The sequence below is a fragment of the Balaenoptera borealis genome, assembly GCF_965194805.1.
Source record: "Balaenoptera borealis genome assembly, chromosome: 2".
NCBI lineage: Eukaryota > Metazoa > Chordata > Mammalia > Artiodactyla > Balaenopteridae > Balaenoptera > Balaenoptera borealis.
In genome coordinates this window covers 100,209,383-100,230,302 of record NC_138867.1, presented here as the reverse complement: position 1 = coordinate 100,230,302, position 20,920 = coordinate 100,209,383, and the positions used below count along the sequence as shown (strand labels likewise).

Sequence of the window (20,920 nt, the reverse complement as noted above, 5' to 3'; positions counted from 1 at the left end):
TTTGCAGGCAGATTCTTAACCACTGCGCCACCAGGGAAGCCCAATAATTCCGTTTTTTATAAAGAGAATATTCCTAATATTATTCCTAATTTTTAAAAATATATAGTTGGATAACACTATGAAAAATTAACTGATATATTTTTTATTATTTCTCTTTGCTCCCTGGATTTTTTCCCCCATCCAGTCAGCTAGGCACTCTGAGTTCACTGCATTAGGAAGGTAAAGACTCAGCAGAAATGAGGGAGAAAAAAAGAAACTTCTCAGCTTTGGAATGTTAAAAACGGAGGCCACAGTAGAACAGGTGAGAATTCTGTGAACAAAAAATAAATCTCATCTCAAACGTAAAAAGTATTCTCTGCACTAGGAGGCAGGAGAGGGAGGGAGGGAAGGACTGAAGGGGAGAGATCAGTGTGGCCAGGGACATGGAAACTGTGCTTGAGGACGACATGCCCAGGAAGAGAATCAGAATCTGGAGGAGATCCAGCCTGCACGTGATCATTGCCTCCAGCCAGCACCCCCATCTCAGACCTCGGGCAATTCACAGAGTGAGTGGGAGTAAGTCAGGAGGGCCACGCACATAGTCTGTGTGGCAAGGGTTGTGGCCATTCCCTATTTGTGAGAAGTCCCCAGCAATTTCCAGGCCTCCTTCTGGAAAATGCTGCTGGACGTCCCTAGTGCTTATGTGAAAGCTTGTTCACGAACCCTGAAAGATACAGATGTAGATGACTGATAGATAGATGCATAGATAGATAAATGTAATTAAATGAAATCATCCAGGAAAGGTTTGGAAAATGCCCTTTATTGCCTATGATATTTATACTGTCATATGATGTTAGACTGAGTGCTGGGCCCTTCATCCTCCTTCAGACCACTGGCACTCTGTCTGCTACTACTATCCCGAGGGTCCTTTCTTCTCCCTGGAAGGGATAAAACAAATGAGGCAGAACAGGAAGAGACAAGAAGCACTATAAGCTCTGCTGGTCGGGGTTACCCTCCAGCGTTGCCTTAAAGCTCAGAGCCACACACACCACAGTGAGCTTGGCTCCAGATCAACTACCGCACAACGAAGGTTCTGGAACATTTCCATATCTCGGGGGACCTCATTTCCACCTGACTCCCTTTCACATTCCCCTTTGTCCCAGAAGGCTAGGTCCACTGGTCAGGGTGAGATCTCAGCTCAGGCCACAGGCTCTCAGACCTCAAACTTCTGGTCCTGCGAGGCCCCCTGTCCTCTCTTCAGACCACCCCTGGCTCTCTCTGCCGAGAAGGAGCTGCTGGCAGTACGTCCTCTTAGAGCTGAGGTCCATCATGCAGACCCTGAGAAAACTCCTAGTCAAAACGCTCCACATTCTTGTTTAAGTCAACAGAGGTCAATTCCTTTGGAAGTGCTGGGTGTGTCCCAAGTTGATGCAACTGCAGAGCCATTAGATAAACCAGCACATCTCTGCGGCCCCTTCCCTTACACTCCTCTGGGCCCTCGTGACATAGGCTCAGAAGACTGTGCCAGCCTCAAGCCTTACCTCTTCCAACAGAAGGCCACACCGTCTTCTAGGATCTTGTCCCATGAATCTCAGTTGCTGTGTGGAAATCAAAAGAGAGAAAAACACTTCTTAGCTAAAGAGAATTTCCTGTGGAAGCTGAAAAGCTCAGGGTAAATTCCCACTTACAGTCATGACTTTATTATTACATGACTGGGCCAGAAGCACGGGAGCCGGTTATCTCCCCTTCAGTTCCCCCTGAGGTGCTAAAGCCCCCAACTCTCCCTTATGGAAGCATGAGTCTGGGGTGGAGAGACGGGACTGGCTCGGAGAAGGTACAGCTCCCTCCACAGCCCCAGCCCCTGCTCACTTCCTGTCCTTCGGAGAATGAAACACGCAGCCTGGACATTGGCTCCACGGTCTCCTCGGGCTGAGGTCTTCCCCCGTGGGCTGCTCCTCCTCATTCTCCTTTGCTCCTTGCTTCTCCTCCTCCTCTCTTTCTCCTCCACCTCCTCCTCGGTGGTGCTCTCGGATTCCACATTGCCCATCAGCTGGGCCATGGTGAGATGAAAGACATGGCAGCTGAAGCCCTCCTGGACGCCGTACCGCACGTGCTGCCGGAGGATCTCCAAGGTGGGGAACACGCGGCAGCAGGCCATGCACCTGAAGCCGGCCTCCATGGTCACCAGCCAGTCCGGTGTCTTGGCCCTGGGTCTCTCCTGGACTGCAGCTGACCCTGATGGGCTGTATGGCTCTGCCCTTTCCTCACACTCTTTCTCCTCCCCAGTGGGCTCACTGTCAGACAGGCGGTTTCTGGTGGACACAGCAGAGCGGGGAGTACCTACCCGCACATCCTCAGGAAGGGTCACTTCTTCTATCCTCGGCCGCTTTTCTAGCAAGCCCGAGGGTTTCTCTGTCTCCCAGGAGACAGCTACACCCTTGATCGTTTTCACCCGCATGTAGTATATTTTCATGCCTCTTTCCTCTTTGTTTGTATACAGAGAGGTCTTACTGAATGAAGGGGATGAGAAGGCGACACACTGTGGTGGGGGAGCGGTCTCCTCTTGTTCCTGAACCCGGGCTAGGGGTGCTCTAGGCTGGGGAGTGTCTCGATGTAATCTCCAGATTCCTGGGAAAGGAAATTAAAAACATAATAACATGCGTGGGCCATGCTGGAAGCTGAGGGAGCAGGTGTGGTAGATGAGAGAGGGACATTTGCATGACGTAGCTGTGTCATGAGCTTGGTGTCTGTTGGCCGTAGGATGGAGTGGTGTATCTGGTGTCATCTGTGGGCTTTTCATCTGCGTGTGGGGGATACTGGAGCAGTGTCTGTATACAGGGGTGTGGAGTATGGTGGTGAGGGCGTGGTATGTGAGGGATGCGGGTGGATGCGTGTACTACGAGGAGTGTGAGTTTGGGAATATCGGTGGTGCATTACTTGTGGAATGGGGGTGTAGGAGAGGAGCACTGTGGATCACGTGCTTGGGGTTTACGTGTGCACTGAGAATGGCTGTGCCTGGAGAGCGGATGTATGTGTGAGCTGGGTGGACCTCAGCTGGATGGTCCTGCTCTCAGGCTGGAGGTCTATGATGAAGAACTCTGTCCTTCTCTGGAAGCAAAGGCAAACCCTACATTTTCCTCTGAAGATGCTTAATCTGGTCCCTCTGCCCTCCACCTCAAGCCCAGACCTTTCCGGCCCCTGCTCCTTAACTTCCCCACCATGGTGGTACCAGGATTCACACGCCCCCAGACTCAGCTGAGATCCACGCCCTCGTACAGCTCAGCCATCCTGCTCAGGCTCCTCCACAGAGCCCTCAGCGCCTCTGATGACCCTGGGTTTCCTCTCAGCCTCCCTGGGATCTGTGTGCCTCCTGCCTCCCAGCCAAGCAGCCCGTCACCTGAGGAGCCCCGCGCCCTTACCACCGCGGATGAGCTTGCGTGGAGAAGAAGCACAGAAGTATTCAGAGGCAGAGGAGACCTCCCCTGGCCCTGGGCTGCAGCCTTGGGCCACCACAGGGGATCCAAGCTGAGGGGGATCCTCTTGTGACTTCGAGATTCCTGAGGGAGCAATGAAAGGCTCAGGGTGGGTTCCTCAGTCCTCTGTCCACAAATATTTACTGACGGTCTGACACGTGTCAGGTGCAGTGAATACACACAGTTGAGAGTGTGGTTCCCAGTGGATACTCCAGTATTTAATTAAAATCAATACTTATTCTGTCAGTGTCTTGTGGGTAATGTGGGCCTAGGTGGTGACTGTGAGTATGTGTGAAGAGTGACTGATGTGTATCAGTTAAGTCTGTGGTAAGTGTGGGGTTGGCGTGGGGAGCACAGTGCAGATGTGTGTATCTGTATCTGTGGCCTCTGTGTGCATGATTTCTGTTCACAAGTCAGGAATTCTGGGACATGTAACTTTTCCTCATCACACGGTGTGGCTTGTATTTATGGTGTGTGTCCATTCATTCATTCACCAAGGTTCAGTAAGCAGCTACTCCTATGTATCCGGCACTCTTCCATTGTTCTAGTCTCTGGTAAGGCTGCACATTCTAGTAGAGGAAGACAAACACTAAACAACAATACAATAAATATATAACACATCAGCTGGCGGTAAGTATATAAGGGTTGCCAGACTTAGCAAACAAAAATACAGGGCACCCGGTTAAAGTTCAATTTCAGATAAACCCAGAATAATTTTGTAGTGTACGTATTCCCATGCAGTATTTGGTCTTACTTATTTTTCGTGTAAGTATGGCCCATACAACATTTGGGACATACTCATACTGAAAAATTACTTGTTGTTTATCTGGAATTCAAATTTAACTGGACAGCCCATATTTTATCTGGCAACCCTGACATGGGTTAGTGAGACTGTGCTTTACTGTGGTTTGTACAAAGCGGGTCTGGCATCACTAAAGAATGTGTTATAAGTGTGGTGTGTATGACATGTGACTGGTTCTTACAGAGGTATTTAGAGATAGCTGAAGTTAGCTGTGTTTGCGAGAGTTGAGGAGATACATATATATAGTGTGTGTGTCATATATATATAGTGTGTGTGTCTATATACATATCTCATCTCCAGCGTTTGGTGTTGGAGGAGAGGATTGTGACACAGGTGGGTTGTATGAGAACGTAGTACAGGAGTGATGCGTGTATATACCTACATGTGCTGTGTGTGGTTTAATAAGGAAGTTATATGTGGGGTGTGTGATATATTTGCTGTATCGGAGTGTACATGGGTGTATGAGTTACTGTCTCATAAAACATCCCTAACAAGAATTCTGTACACACCGAGTGTCACCCAGGTCCAGGCAGGGTGACAAGAACTTTACCATGCAGACTTTATATCTGATGAGCACTCTACCCCCATTCATCCCGCTCTTCTCTCCACTACCGCACACACACACACACACACACACACACACACACACGGCAACATAGAGAAAAATATTCTGAATGGTCAGGGCAGGGGCAGTCATTGCCTTCCCCAGCCTGTCCCAGCCACTGCCTGAAAATCTGCCTGCTGTCTAGACCTCCACTCCCAGGGCCCATCCTAGTCTCCAGGGCCCTGGGCCTGGTAGGAGCTACTGGGCTCTAATCTGGGGCAGAGGCCTCCAGCTGGAACTCTGGGGTAGGCTCCACTCTGCCCCACTTCCTCACGTGACCACCCCTCTCCCAGGGCAAGCTACTCGCCTACATTTAAGGCACGCAGGCACCACGTGGCCCGTGGCTCTCAAAGCTCCCCGCAGGACCCTGAGGACATCTCTCACCCCCGCCCATGCGGTCTCAGTCTCTGGAAAGCCCTTCCCTTCCCTTGATCTCCTTTGGGAAATTCTTCCTGTCGAAGGAATGAAACCTCCTTGCCTTCAATGACACCATCCCTAGACAAACAATCTCCTTTCGAACTGCATTCCACTTCTCAAGATACTTTTCAACAAGGCCTTCAACTCATGGGGCTTCTCTTTCCACTTTGGTAAAAGGGGCCAAGCAGCTCATGGGTCTCTCTCAGCATCCTTGCATCCTTCACACCCCCCACCTCATGACCCCAGGGGAAGATCAAAGAGAATAAGAGAGAACTCGGGGACTGAGAAAAGCTGCACCTCTAGGTCTGTGCAAGCACGATGCAGCCTGCTGTGAGTCCGACAAAGCTCCAGGCCCGGCAGCCCCAGGAGAGGGTCCTCAGACCAGCGGAGCTGACCTCCCATCTCCCAGGGGCACCTGGCCGTTCTGTGCCGTCTCACACCACAGGGACCCTCCACGTGGATACGGCAGCATCAGTGAGACAAGGTCTCTCGCACCCTGCTTCACAGGTGACGCGTTCTCAGTCCCCCCCTTCCTAGAGAAGGCTCAGTTTGGCAGAAACCCATGTGCCCCAGACAAGTTGCCCCCCACATACCTCCTCCCTTCTCGGCAGTTTCCTGGGACTCTTCACTTTCCAGATGTTTCCTCTTTTGTCGCCGTCTCATCGTACCAACTGGAAGATTCCCTTAGAAGATGCCTCACGTCCAACTCCTCCTCTTCCCTACAGGTTGGCCCTTCTTGGCTTTTGGGAAATCCGTTGAAATGATTCAATACAAATAAAAATAGTCAAGTCTCCTAAATGGCTGAAGAACTTGGACCACTTAGTGAACCAGCAGTACTGCTTAGTGCTCACCAGGGCTGTTAAGTTTCAAAAGGTTGCCAGGCCTACAGCAGAATTCTCTAACCTCAATGATGACATCAGAGCATTCCGTGGACCTAGGTTCAACAGTCTCTGCAACAGCACAGACCCCATTTTCAAGAACAACTCCTTTTTCCCAGCAGAACCTTTCCCATGAATTCAACTCTCACATCTTTCAAATGTGGCAGGATACTTTGAGATGTTAATCTGTTCCTGTTCATTTTTTTCCTTTTCTTCCTTTATTTCACCCTTTCCCTTCTGCATTCAAGTGGGTAGCAGACCCTATGTTCACTGGCCAGTGGAAGAGCCCGGCAGGGCATAGCAGAAATAGCATGCTGATCATCTTGGCTTTTATTTCTAAAATCGCAAACTCCATGGAAAAGAGAGGATACTTGAGCAGAGACATAACAGAAGCAGGTTTTTGAAATTAGGTACTGTCTTGTTGCCCTACTGGAGTGTTGAAATGTGCTAATTAAGTCAGAGAGAGATGTCTGTAAATCCTGGAGGAGCAAAGGCCTCTCAAGTGTGGCTGGAGGGGTAAATGGAGCAAAAATTCTAAAAGGAGATGGCTATAGTGTGCACACAAGCAGAATCATGGCAACCTGTCCCACGCATGGCACAGGAGCCACCAAACCTAAAGGAGGCATGGCCCCCGAGCTGATGGGCACCTACACTTACAACTGTGGGCTCCAGTCAACAATGATCATGCTTCCACCCACTCCCTCAAAACCTTGGCCCTGTATGACTTTCAAATAGGGATGGCGGAAATCCAAACAGGACACCAGCAGGATCAAGGCTTAAAATACAAATTACGTGGAGTCATAAAAAAATGTTCGTGCTATTTCTTGCACACCTCTGCTTGTGGGCTGTAATTTATACCAGTTATAAGTGGCAATGCATCTGGATCCTCCTGATTCCACTCTAGAATTAGAGACACCTCATTTTGAGGTAGTGGCCAGGATCCAGTGGGAAGATTGGTGCACGGGATGAGGTAGACTCCCAGAAGTCACTGCTTTCATTAGAAATACCCCATGGACTGAGGCGGGTCCCAATTTGAAAGGGCACTGCACAATGACTTAAGGTTTCAGGCAGCGGGAGAGTGAAGAGAGGACAACTTCAGCCTTGTGAGGGTTTGCTGGTGAGATTCAATCTTCCTGCTTCTTGGAGAATCCCTAGAAAAGAAGGGGCAAGGAGGATTTTTTTTCTTAATTATTTTGTGCTAGAAATTTTCAAACATACACAAAGTAAAGAGAATGATATAAAAGGAATGCAGCACCACTTACCCATCACCCAGTTTCAACAATTATCAAAAGTCTGCCATTCTTCTTCTGCTACACACACACACACAAACACACACACTCACTCGCACACTTTTAGTTTTTTGTGTATGTATTTTGGTTTAGGAGTTTGGGGAGGGTGGGGGAAGTGCTGTTTTTTATTGTAAATCTCAGACATTATGTCATTTCTCCTTACATGCCATAGTATTTACCTCCAACAGATAAAAACTTGTTTCTAACATAACATCATTATCTCACCCAACAAATTTAATCATCATTTCTTCTTACCACAATAACTAAGCCATACTCAATTGCCTCCAAATGTGTTTAAATGTCTTTTTTATACATGATCTATTGAAATCAAGATCTAAAGAAGGTCCACGCCTTGCAATATGTCCATGTGTCTTTTAGTCTACAACAGTTCTCCCTCCCTTTGATTTGGCACCGATTTATTGAAGAAACTAAGTAATTTATCCGTAGAATTTTCCACAGGAGTCTGTTGATTGTATCCCTGTGATGTCATTTAAGATGTTCCCTATTACCTCTATTTCCTTATAAACAGGTAGTTATAGCTAGAGAATTAATTAGGTTTAGATTCGATTTCATGTTACTACAAGATTATTTTATAAGTGATGCTGTGTACCTTCCTATTGCATTGTAACAGTAAGTACAAAAAGTTGTCCGGTTTTTAATGAAGTTAAGATTGATCAGTGAGCTCAGGTACTGTCAGCTTGGTCCCTCCATCCATAATCCATATAATATATTATATACTAATATAATAATGTTGATACTATGATATTATTAATATTAATATTAATAATATATTATTCTTCTCACCATTTTGCAGATGAAGAAACTGGGGTACAAAAAGCTTACTATGCCCAAGATCATAGAGCCAATATGTGGCACCTCAGGTATTCCAACTCCAGACGATCAAACTCTAGGGCTCACTCATTTAATCATTATTAAACACATTTAAACACTATTAGCCTCCTCACAGGGTTGTAATAATAAAATTTAAAATAAAGCATTTAGCACAGTGCCAGTTGCATAAACAGTGCTTAAAAACATTAACGCAAAAAGGAAAGAAAAATACTTTTTAAAAAGTTTAAATTCTGATTAAAACATTGACAAATACTTCCTTTCTGTTAATTTATCTTTGTTTCTCTAATTTCCTTTTTTCTTGGACTCTCTTCCATTAAAATGTCACTGCCCTTCCACCACTGTGACTCACTGATGTTTTACCTTTCCCTTGTTCCTGGTCCCCAGTCACCTGCTCCAACTTCACCCATTTCTTCCTTTCAAAGCTCATTTTCTCAATTTCAAGGCTGCTGACAGATCAGCTTGTGAAACATTAGAGAGTTTCTTTTCATACCATTCGCTTCAGAATATCACCAGAATAAACGTGTTTGTGGTACTTGAGACAAACACCCCAAAATACATGGACAGTTGCAGTGAGTATCTGTCAGACCCTTCAGTACGTAAACAGAGGCTTCTCAGTGATCAAAAGGGATCAAGAAAAGGATCTCCCTGCATTGTGGGTGCTGCTTACAGTCTGAGGTACAAGCAAAAAAAAAACAAATAAACTAAATAAACGCTTTATTTGATTCACTGACAGATCATCTTTCTTTTTAATTAATAGCATAAGTGCTAACTCACTTACCTTAACCTTTCCTCACAAATGATACCAATGAGGATAATTTGCATATGCAAAAGATTCCACTCAGGGAGCTTTAATTAAGGTCCCTGACAACTTCTCTGATTGCATTTTTCACAACTGCCAAGAAACAGTGAACTGCAGTGTGGACTTCTTTCCCCTGCTGGAAGAATACTGTTTACAGAATTCTGAATGATTCGATGATCACTAGTGAAACATCAGCAGATGACACATAGATGATTCCACAACTGATGCACTTTGTCTCCTCAGGCAGCCTTGAATTATCCTAAGTTTTAGGAAAGCAACATCTATAACAGCTTGACTCTTCTTTGGAACTAAGCCGAGTATGAATTAATTTAATTTATTTTAATTATATTAGGTATTTCCCAATGAAGAAACATTCCCAGGCACCATAAGGAAACTTGCAATTTAGGATCTCCCATTGATATAACCAATATTTTATGATAACTGTAAATGGAGTATAACCTTTAAAAATCGTGAAACACTACATCGTAACTTATAAAAGATTGTACATCAACTATACCGAAATTTTTAAAAAGAAAGACCTTCCATTGAACAACCTTTTCAAGGTGGTTGGCACATTGACATTTCCAAGGTTTGCACTGGTTCCTCTATTCCTGTGGAAAACAGCCATTTGCTCTGACTTCTGCACAATGGTTAATTAATAAAAAAATTAAACTACACATCAAAAGACATGAATGGATCCACATCTCACACTGAAATATTCCTCCAGCTGAAGAGTTTACATATTGCTTACTCTTTCAGTCATCACTTGTTTCAAATGAGTAATTAAAGGAAAAGCAAAATTCTCAGGACCCACATATTCAATGGTATCTGTGTTTGTCTAATGTCAAGGATGTGCATTTCCTTGCATTTTAGGAGATAATATTTTCATGCCAAATATCAATATACTTCAGTGGTAATCATATAAATGTCTATAATTTCAATTTTTTCTGTGTGTTCCCAGTCTAGTTAACTCAAATATAGAACCTCATATTAAACACTCTGAAACATTGTGTCCTCCAGCTTTATCAGTTGAAGAAGTTGTACTGAACTTTAAAATATAATGAAATAAGATGTTTTTAAAGGGGAATTCTTAGCACCATTTTAACAGAGCACTCTTGGTACAGGAATCAAAATTATTAGCAGTGCCTTTTTTTTTTCTTCTTTTAAGAGACTTCTCATTTTTGGCTGATGGTTACATCTCTAAATAGATTTCACACTCCATGCTCAGAGAAAGAAAACCACACACAGCTCTCCTAATATCCAAATATTAACCTCTTCACTCATCATCACAAAAGTCCAATCTCTATTCCAGAACCTATTCAATTAACTACAAAATCTTTGCTGGACTCGAGTTCTCACCAAAAAAGCCTGTCTGTGAGGACACTGTACTCCTTTAACCTCACTATTCTACAGGATGTTCCTACATTCCAGAATGTACCTGAAAGGGTTAAAAAAAAAGTCCTTTCCTGTGATCCTGTGAATTAATCAGAAGGACTGCTCTCGAAGACAAAGAATGTCCCACATGAGGAGAGATCTGAGTGTAAGAACTACTGCTTGGTAAAAGCTCTGGCTTAGGGATATGCCATCATTCAGCCATAGGAAGTTCAACTTACTATAGTTCAAAAACAAGAAAGGGATTACTTGCAGAATCCAATTGAAGATGGTAACAATCCAAGAGGCAATTGATTCCAAGGGAGGCACTGACGCCAAAGCTAAGCAGGGCTCTAAGAGAATAACCAACATTGGAGGTCAGAAATAGGGTCACAGAGTAAGGGTATCAGGAGGGGGCAGCAGGCGATCAGCTCAGAGGACACCTGCTCCCCAGGAGTGACACACCCCCACCGGTCCTTAAAGACCTACCACGGCAATAGTGCCTGGCAGGAAATATTGGCGAGAGATGAAAGCTTTTCCTTTGGAAGCTTTGATGGCTCTCCATAACCTACTACTACCCAGAATCATCCTGTGCTGCTGGAAGGCATGCAGCTAACAAGTGAGAATGACACTTTCATCCATTTGTTTCTCAATTCTAGAATGCTATCATTTTAAAAGAATATTCGAAAGAGATCTTACATTGACCTCGGAGAAGGGGGACATACTGGGTGCCAATATGTTGCTGTCACACACACTCATTGAGTGCTGACTCCACCTCTCCCAATATCACCTTCCCCACAACCATCACTATCAGTCAGTTCACCAGGAACCAAGAAGCAATATTACCCAAAGCTACCAAAAATTTAATTTTAAGTTCAAAATGGTTTCAGAGGGTGTCAAAATTGCTAATGCTACAGGGCGTAAGCCAATGCTTCTCAAACTTTAATGTGCACACAAAGCTCCTGAAGGAGCTTGTTAAAATTCTATAGTTCTGGGGTGTTAACTGAGTGCTTGCATTTGTAACAAGCACTCAGGTGATGTCAAAAGCTGCTGATCTATGGATCACACCGTTGAGTCCCTTGGTGACTCAGAACCCCCATAATTGTCCAATACTCTTGATGCTCCTTCAGATTAGAATTCAGCCTACAATCAAATCAAATTCTCCAAACCGAGGGTTCTCAAACTGAACTCCATGGGTCTCCAGCTCTGGCACCAGACTGCCTAGGTTTTCATCTCAGTTCCTCTGCTTACTTCCTCCATTTCCTCATCTTATACAATGAGTATAACATAGAACCTGTCTCATCAGGTCATTGCTGGAATTAATTGAGATGACTCAGGTAACATGCATCCCATAGTTCTTAGCATGGTAATCAAACAACAAAGGTTAGTTGTCCTTAGAGGACCCCAAGATGAACTCCAGGGCACTCTGTGAAGCCTTCAAAGTTATTTCTAAAATATTCTATGTGCTGAAATTCATTTACCCGAGAGAGAGTCTATGTCTTTCACAGATTCTCAATGGGATTCACAACCCCAAAAAGTTTGAGAACTGAATTTAGCAGCACATTAAAAGTACTATACACCATGCCCAAGTGAAATGCAGTGATGATTTAACATATGAAAATCAATCATTGTAATACAGCAAATTAACAGAAGGAAAGACAAAACCACGTGATTATATCAAATGATGTAGAAAAAACATTTCACAAAGTTTAATACCCTTTCATGATATAAACACAGTGAACTATTAATAGAAGGAAAGTACTTCAACATAATAAAAGCCATATATGAAAAACCCACAGCTAACATCATACTCTGCAGTGAAAGACTTAAAGCTTTTCCTCTAAGACCAGGAAGACGGAAGAGATACCCACTCTCATCACTACTATTCAACATAGTACTAAATGTCCTAGCCAGAGAAATTAGACACACACAAAAATAAAATAAAAGGCATCCAAATTTGAAAGGAAGAAGTAAAATCATCTCTGTTCACAGATGACATATTAGGCACAAAAATTCCTCAAGATTACACACACACACACACACACACACACACAAACCTGTTAAACCCAAGAAATAATTTTAGCAAAGTTGCAGAATACAAAATTAACATACAAAATTCGGTTGCATTTTTATACATTAACAATGATCAATCTGAAAGAGAATTAAGAAAATAATCTCCTTTACCACAGCATCAAAAAGGAGAAAATGCTTAGGAATAAACTTAGCCAAGAAGGTGAAAGACTTGTACATTGAAAACTACAAAACACTGCTTAAAGATATCAAGGAAGGTTGTATTTGTATATAAATGGAAAGACATCCCATGCTCAAGGATTGGAATATCGTTAAAATGGCTATGCTACCCAAAGAAATCTACACATTGAATGCAATTCCTATCAAAATCCCAGTAGCAGAAAAATATCTTATGATTCTTATGGAACCTCAAGTAGCCATAACAATCTTGAAATTGAACAAAGTTAGAAGCCTCACACTTCCTGATTTCAAAACACAGTACAAAGCAACAGTAATCAAAGTGGTATGGTACTGGTAGAAAAACATTTAGCCCAATTTAGCAGAATAGAGAGCCTAGAAATTAACCCTTGCTTATATGGCCAAATGATTTTTGACAAAGGTGCCAAAAATACACAATGGGGAAAATACAATCTCTTAAACAAAGGATATTGTCATTCACTTCTGGATATCTACTTGCAAAAGAATGAATTTAAAAACTAAGTACAGGACCAAAACTATAAAGCGCCTAGAAGCAAACATAGGGTAAAAATTTCAGGACATTACCTTTGGCAATAATTTCTGGGATATGACACTAAAAGCACATACAACCATGCAAAAGTAGACAAATAGGACTACATCAAATTTTAAAACTTCCATGCAGGTAAGGAAACAATCAACAGAATGACAAGGCAACCTATTGGAATGGGAAAAATATTTGAAAATCTTATATCTAATATGGGATTAATATCCAAAATATCTGAGGAACTTCCACAACTCAACACCAAAAAAACACAAATAACTGATTTTTTAAGTGCAAAGAACTTGAATAGACAATTCTCCAATGAAGATATACAAATGGCCAACAAGCATATGAAAAGATGCTCAACATCACTAAACTTAAGAGAAATGCAAATCAAGACCACAATGAGACATTATCTCACACCCATTAGGATGGCCACTGTCAAAAGAACAGAAATAACAAGTGTCGGAGAGGACATGGAGAGGTTAGAACCCTGTGCCCTCTTGCTGGGAATGAGAAATGGTGCAGAAATAAATCTGCACACTCTGCAACATTATGCACAATAGTGAGGAGGTGGAAGCAAACCAAATATTCCTTCACAGATGAATGGACATACAAACAATGAAATATTATACAGCCTTAAAAAAAAAAGAAGGGAATCCTGTCAAATGCTACAACATGGATGAATCCTGAGGACATGATGCTAAGCAAAATAAGCCAGTCACAAAAGGACAAATACTATATCATTCCTCTCATATGAAGTATGTAGAGTAGTCAAAAGCATAGAAAGAGAAAGTAGAAAAGTGGTTGCCAAGGAAGAGCTGGAAGAAGGAGGGTGGGGGAGTTAGTGTTTAATGGGTATCGAGTTTCAGTTCTGCAAGATGAAAAAGTTTTAGAAGTCTGTTGCACAACAACGTGAATACACTTAAACAGCTAAACTATACGCTTAAAATGACTTAGATGATAATCACTGTCAGGTGTTTTTATTACAATTTTTAGATATATACTGACGTCTGAGTGCTAACCACAGAGAATATCATTTAATTTGTCTGGGATGCGGACTGGACACTGGGATTTTTTAAAGGCCTCCTGTAATTCATCAGGGCCATACAGGACCATGGGCCTAGTGTTGTCAGATGTTATGATTTTTCCAAGAGAGGCTAAAATCAAGATTTTTATCTTTATTTTTAATGTTTATATAAACATTGCTGATTTTTTTTAATGCTGGCAACTAATTTTTTTAATTCTGTGCAAACCAAACACACCACTTGCTGCCTCTTGGGCTACCGATCTCCAAGTTCCTTTCTAGCTTAAAATGTCTGTGGATCAAAATTAAGTTTCCTGTGTCTCAGTAGCTGGCCTCCTTACCAGGGGACTCTCCTCTGGCTTTTTAATCTTCCTATGTGAAGTACTCATCAATAAAATGGGTCACTATGTACAATGCGGGGGGTCCCAAGAAGTGTTTCATGGTTACAAGTCCTTAGCAGGTGTGGATTATCGTTTTGGTCAGTAAACTAGATTGGAGGTTTTTGAACAACAATTTCAGGCAGAGAAACCTGTTTCTTTTGAGGGGGTGGGCGGTGTTTGTTTATTTGATTTCCAGTTTGAGAGAACCCTGTAGTTTAAGCTGAATAGTACATGGATTCCTAAATACATTTACCATACAAAAGCTGAATTGCTTTGAGGTAAGTAGGACTGGGGAAGTGGGAAGTGAATGACTGTAATTCATTTCCTGCCTTATCAACAGGCTTTTCTGTCCTGAGTAAACTCCACTCCACAGAGCCTCCATCCACGTTCAAAGGGAAAGGTTCAAGGGCTGGAGGAGGGAAAGCAGTGAGCTGAACATCTTCTTCCCCTGCTCCTGAGTAACCACTGCTCTTACCCACTGTACTGAGCTTCTACTTAAGCTTTTGTTAGAAAAGGGGTTCAAGTGCTTTAAAGAAAGAAGTTAAAAAACCCTGACCTAGATGAGGGTATCTAGATTACTCATTAACTTTTCAGATAACACCAACAGAGAGAAAAGTAACTGCACAAATAGAAAATACAAGCACCCATGAACAGTGAATGAATAGATGGAAAAGAAAGTGGAATTCTGAGGCTATCCAACAAAGCAAATCATATGTTATTGTTTATAACACAACTTCAAGCTAGAGAAAGCCTAAGTAAAAGCATGGGGACGTAAGGTCCCTTGCAGCCTCCTCACTGACCTTCCACGTGGAGCAACACTCCAGGCCAGACTTTAGTGTCTGAGGGAGTGAAAAGCACGCTGAGCACTGAGGTGAAGTAAAGGTCTATAACACGAATCTTGAGGAAAGAGTAAAATAACCAAGACTATTCCTTCAAGATAAAAACACTATAAAAGACTGAATATAAAAAGACAAAGGCTGCAGAAGCAGCAAAAGAAAAAAATAGGTAAATTGGACTATCAAAATTTAAAACTTTTATGCATCAAACGTTTGTACTATCCACAAAGGGAAAAGGCAGCTCTTGGAATGAAACAAAATATTTGCAAATTATATATCTGACAAAGGGTTAATATCAAGAATATAAACAGAACTCCTACAACTCAACAACAAAACAAACAACTCAATTTAAAAATGGGCAAAAGACTTGAATAGGAATTTCTTCAAAGAAAATATACAAATATCTAATAAGCGCATGAACAGATGGCTTTACATCTCTAATATTAGGGAAATACAAATCAAAACCACAGTGAGATACCACTTCCCATTCATCAGAACGGTTATTATCAAAAAAACAGAAAATAACTATTGGTGAAGATGTGGAGAAATCGGAACTCTTGTGCACTGCTGGTGGGAATATAAAACAGTGCAACACTGTGGAAAGGAGTATGGCAGTTCCTCAAAAATTTAAAAATAGGATTACTATCTGATCCAACAATTCCACTTTTGGATATATACCCAAAAGAATTGAAAGCCAGGATGTGAAAAGATAATTGCCCGCCCACATTCATAGCAGTAGTATTCACAATAGCCAAAAGGAGGAAACAACCCAATTGTGCATCAACAGATGAATGGATAAAGAAAATGTGGTATACACCTACAATGAAATATTATGCAACCTTAAAATGGAAGGAAATTCTGACACATGCTACAACATGGATGAACCTTGAAGATATTATGTGAAGTGAAATAAGCCAGTCACAAAAGGACAAATACTGTATTACCCCACTTATATACGATACCTAGAATAGTCAAATTCATAGAGACAGAAAGTAGAATGATAGTTGCCAGGGGTTGGGGGAAGGGAGGAAAGAGGAGTTATTGTTTAATGAGTACCGGGTTCCCATTTTATGAGATGAAAAAAGTCCTCGAAGTGGATAGTAGTGATGGGTGCACAACAGTGCGAATGCCACTGAACTGTATACCTTTTTATAAAATGGTTATAATAGTAAATTAAAAGTTATGTATATTTTACCACAACGTTTTTAAACGTTCTTTAAAAACAAAGACTATAACAATCATGAAAGCATATTAGTCCACGTGCCAAGTGAGTTTCATGAGATGCCAGCCATACGGACTTAACATATTTCTTCTTTACAATATCATCCCACTTCATCTGATAGACATGAGAATCTGTGATCCACCAGGGTGAACTCTGAGTGCACCTGCAATGGCACGACTGGTCATAGGGTCTGTGGCTTAGAGAAGGAAATCAATGGAAACAAGAAAGAAAGCTTACAAGGGCTGGTTGAACACAATGAGGTGAGCAGGAAAACTGAAAGCATTTCAGGCCAAAGGGATTTTAGTGAACCTGATGATTCTTGAACATTATTGGCAAGGCTACTTGTAACAGACATCAAACTACTTATTATAACAGGGAAGATAAAAGTCAACTGGTACAGTTCGTGAGAATGAAGTCTTTAGACTACTAACAGGACAAAAGTGTAGACAGTAGGGATTGTTTATCAGACACTAAATGTAATACAGAGAGAAACTAAAGGATCTCATTGCAAAAACACATAAAATTGCCTCATGGATGCTGAAACAATCTTGCGGTTGGAGACAGCAATGATTTCACACATTTTACAATATTAGAAGGTCTGGCCCCGCTTCCTCTGGAAAAGTGAAGATTCTGATTTTTTTTCATCCTCTCTGCTTCAGGTGGATCTGAGAAACTCAGACTTGTTTGGCATGACGTGTACCACCGTTAAATATGCTTACAGGAGTTTAAATATCAATGGATAATGAATAACGTAAAATTAACAAGGAATAAAAGACATACCAAATTTGACACTTCCACGAATTGAGAACTAATAGCAAATTCACAGCAAATAAGACAAAACTCCAACAGAGTAACCAGGAAAAAGCTCCAAAAGATTTAGTTATAATGTAAAAAAGAATTTTCAAGAAAACGTGTCAATTAAGCTTTGGGCAAGATTTAAGAGCAGAGGCAAAACTCTCAAGTTCATGGTGGTGCTAGAAGATCCAAGTCCCTGCTGTGCCTAAGGTGAGCAGTGAAGGAAGAAGATAAAGACATGATGCTCCCTGGGAGGGAAGAACAGCAGGAAGATACACAAAGAGCTGCCAATGAGCTCCATCAGCAAGTGGCCCCCCAGTCCACCGGCAGCACAACGGGACCCAGACACCTGCCCACAATGCCTGAAGCACACACCAGAAGGATGTTCTGTGTCCAAAGACATGCCCAGCTTCAGAGCCAAAGGCCTGTGCAGGTGGGCAAAAGGTAATTGACCTATGTGCTTTTCTTCTTTTTATTCCTCTTTTTATTGATGTCAGGTCACTGAATATTCGTATTATAAAAGCTTTGCTCCGTTTCATAGAGATAGCCATTTCAGGGTTTGGGATTTAGACAAACGATCTACTTCACAACAACCATCCATAAGACCCACATCACTTTACTTCTCAGTATTCAACTTTCCTAAATCCTCCTAGATGGCTACATTTTACCCAAAAGACATCTCTCCATTCACAGGAGCAGGGCTTCATGGGGGAGCAATTGCTCACACTTTCTGTGACTCGCCAACCACGTTTCTTGCGAGTAAATGTCACCACGGCTTAATAACACTTTCTGTGTAGAACATGGAGAGGAATACAATTGCATTTTATAATCAGATCTACGTTTGTCCTTGTGACATAGCAACAGAGGAGAATAAAACATTCACTGACTGTCAAGCCTCGAAAGATGCCTTTAAATCGCCCAGCTTTATGTTTCAGTGGCCTTTTTTATTGAAACATAATCAACGCATATTTGATGAAACAGACACAAGACTATGGGAAGAACAACGATTCCAAATGTGGAGAAGGTCTGGACTTCTTACTGTTTGTTATTTCAGTAATTTAAGCGTTTTGAGATTCAGGTCTATGAAACTCCTTTCTAACCCAAGTCAAGGATTTGGTCTCTCTCCAAAGATTTTTAAAGAAAACATGGGTTCAAAGTGAATGCACATCAGTCATGTGGGGGAAAGGCGGCTTTTGTAGTGAGACACGGATCTGAATCTCAGCCTTATCACTTACTAGTTACATGACCTGACGTTAGTGTCTTTACCTCTCTGAGCCTCAATTTTCTGTCTGTAAGATGGTGCTGATAATGCTTACTTCTGCTGCTTGCTGAGGATATTAAATGGGGTATTGAAAGCTACATTACCTGGCACAGAGCCAGGGACATGGTCAATGTTTTAAAAATTGAAGGTAAAAAGAGGTTAGGAAATTTCTGGCTTCTATATGTTCTGAGGAGAAGGAAGAGGATGGGGAGAGAAGGAAAGAAAAGAAGGAGTATCACAGCACAATGCACTGACATCCCTAAGATATGTCACTGTCTTAACATCCTTTCTAATAGAAACAAGGAATAGAATCAAAGACCCATCTTATGCAGCCAACTCATAAAGCAGGTATAGGACTCCCACCATAACATCAGGAGTCCAACGGGTTCCACCGTAATTAACTTGGATTTGTGCTCAGACCATTCAGATGTGAGGATAAAATCATTTCTTAAATAAACTAAAGGGAATTTAAAGCTATCCCTCTACCCCCAGTCTCTACTGCAAGGGATAAAGAATTTCCATATTCGTCTCCCTTTCCCACTCACTTCAGACATGCCATGCCCCCACTAGGATGCATTTATCCTACTTCCCTCTCTTCCATCTCTGTTCGGGTGAAAAAACTCATCCATTCCTGAATTGGTTCAGTCTTTTGGATCGTTTCTAATCGATTTTCCTCATATCTCATCACAGAATGATAACTTTAGGCAAGGCTTGAAGAGTAAACTGCAGCCAACTAGCAAATTCAAATCAAGCCCAAGGTCAGCAGCACACCAGTGAGACCAGGGTTCATTACTTAAACGTTAGAATCATTTCACATGAAAATGAAAAGGAGGGTTAACCAGTTAATGAATCTGGCACAGTAGCATCCAGAGGGGCAGGGGAGGACAAAACACTGAATGAGTTCAGAAACCAAGGAGACATTATAAACAAAGAGAGTCATTGCCTACATGTTCCTGCTTGCTTCTCTCCTTAAGATCTGAATGTCCTTTGAATCCTATCATTTAAGAGTGCAACCCTTTCCAGCTCTGGGAGGCTTGAATGCCTCTAGTGAAATGCCAGCATTAATGAAAGTCTAATACCTTTCCACCTGCAGCAACTGTGCAGACAAATTGTCCCAGGCCTCAGACAAGCTGAAGAGCCTCCGTGTGCTGTAGATGGAGCAGCTGGTAGAGTCAGTGTTCATTTGCTGAATGGTTCCTGTAATCCCAGCTTGAGCTGGATAGGAAACTCTACAAAGGTAGCTAACTCGGAGCTTCCATGCAAGAAACATCTGTCAACTAAACAACTTTGTGTGAGACGCCTGCCTTCTCGGTTGTGGCGAATGATGACAAAGACTGCCACCAGACAGAGTGACAAAGGTAGTCAACACATCCTTTCTGAAGTGACACAGCAAGACTCCATTGCCACTAGCTCCAGTTGTTAAACAACATCTGGCACAGAACCAGAGTCATTTACCCAAACCCCTCCTTGGAATAAAATGAACACTTGGTTATTCACACTGCATTTGGTCCCCTTCCATTGAGAGGTGTTTTAGCTACCTATTTGTTCTATCTATTGACTTTATTCTGCATCATTGTATCTACTCTACAAAGCCTGTCAGCATTATTATCAAAAAGAAAGATGAAAACAACCTTTTCAGGAACAGAGTGGTAGAAACCTTCAAACCACCCAACTAACTTCAAAGTATTATCTTACTCCCAGAATCACCCCAGTGGGTACAAGCATATACTATGGAGAGAGTGTATTTTTCAATAAAAGATTCCCTTGGTTTGTATGCATTGGCTGAAACATGCCCTATCTTCTTATGCACTTATTAGTTCGTTATTAAAATTCTTCAATTGAACTATTTCTTGAGATCTGTTCCTTTGCTGATTCATACCCACTATCACTGATCCTAATCCCACCCTATACCACAGATTCTCAGTAAAAGGAAACGAGAAGATTGTACATACACAAAGCCTATGTTCACACCTTCTCTCCAAAACTAATACACCAATAAAGCCAATAAACCAGTTGAAAATCAATAAAGAGAAAAAGAGAGCCTTCCATGCTCCATGCCCACCTGATCTCACATTGTCCTACTTCTACTCTCAGCTTTGTCTTCCATGTCTAGATCTTTTCCTATCTTTTGGGAAAATCTGAACTTATCTTCTGAATGACAAAACTAAATGCCTTTAGTGAATACT

At 42.2% G+C, this 20,920-nt stretch overlaps 1 protein-coding gene and 1 long non-coding RNA gene across 2 annotated transcripts in view; one reads left to right on the top strand and one right to left on the bottom strand.

Moving 5' to 3' along the window:
* The window catches only part of LOC309622617, a 620,423-nt gene that overhangs the window by 382,336 nt on the left and 217,167 nt on the right, over positions 1–20,920 (top strand). The gene's annotated exons all lie outside the window — the stretch shown is intronic.
* On the bottom strand, positions 779–7,873 carry LOC309621585 (protein FAM170A-like). Its single transcript, XM_082378369.1, is given in 7 exon segments — positions 779–917; positions 1,521–1,589; positions 1,849–1,987; positions 1,990–2,607; positions 3,399–3,536; positions 3,947–4,021; positions 5,869–7,873. Coding segments are annotated over 6 exon segments (1,059 nt in total). The 5' UTR covers positions 5,939–7,873; the 3' UTR covers positions 779–917; positions 1,521–1,570.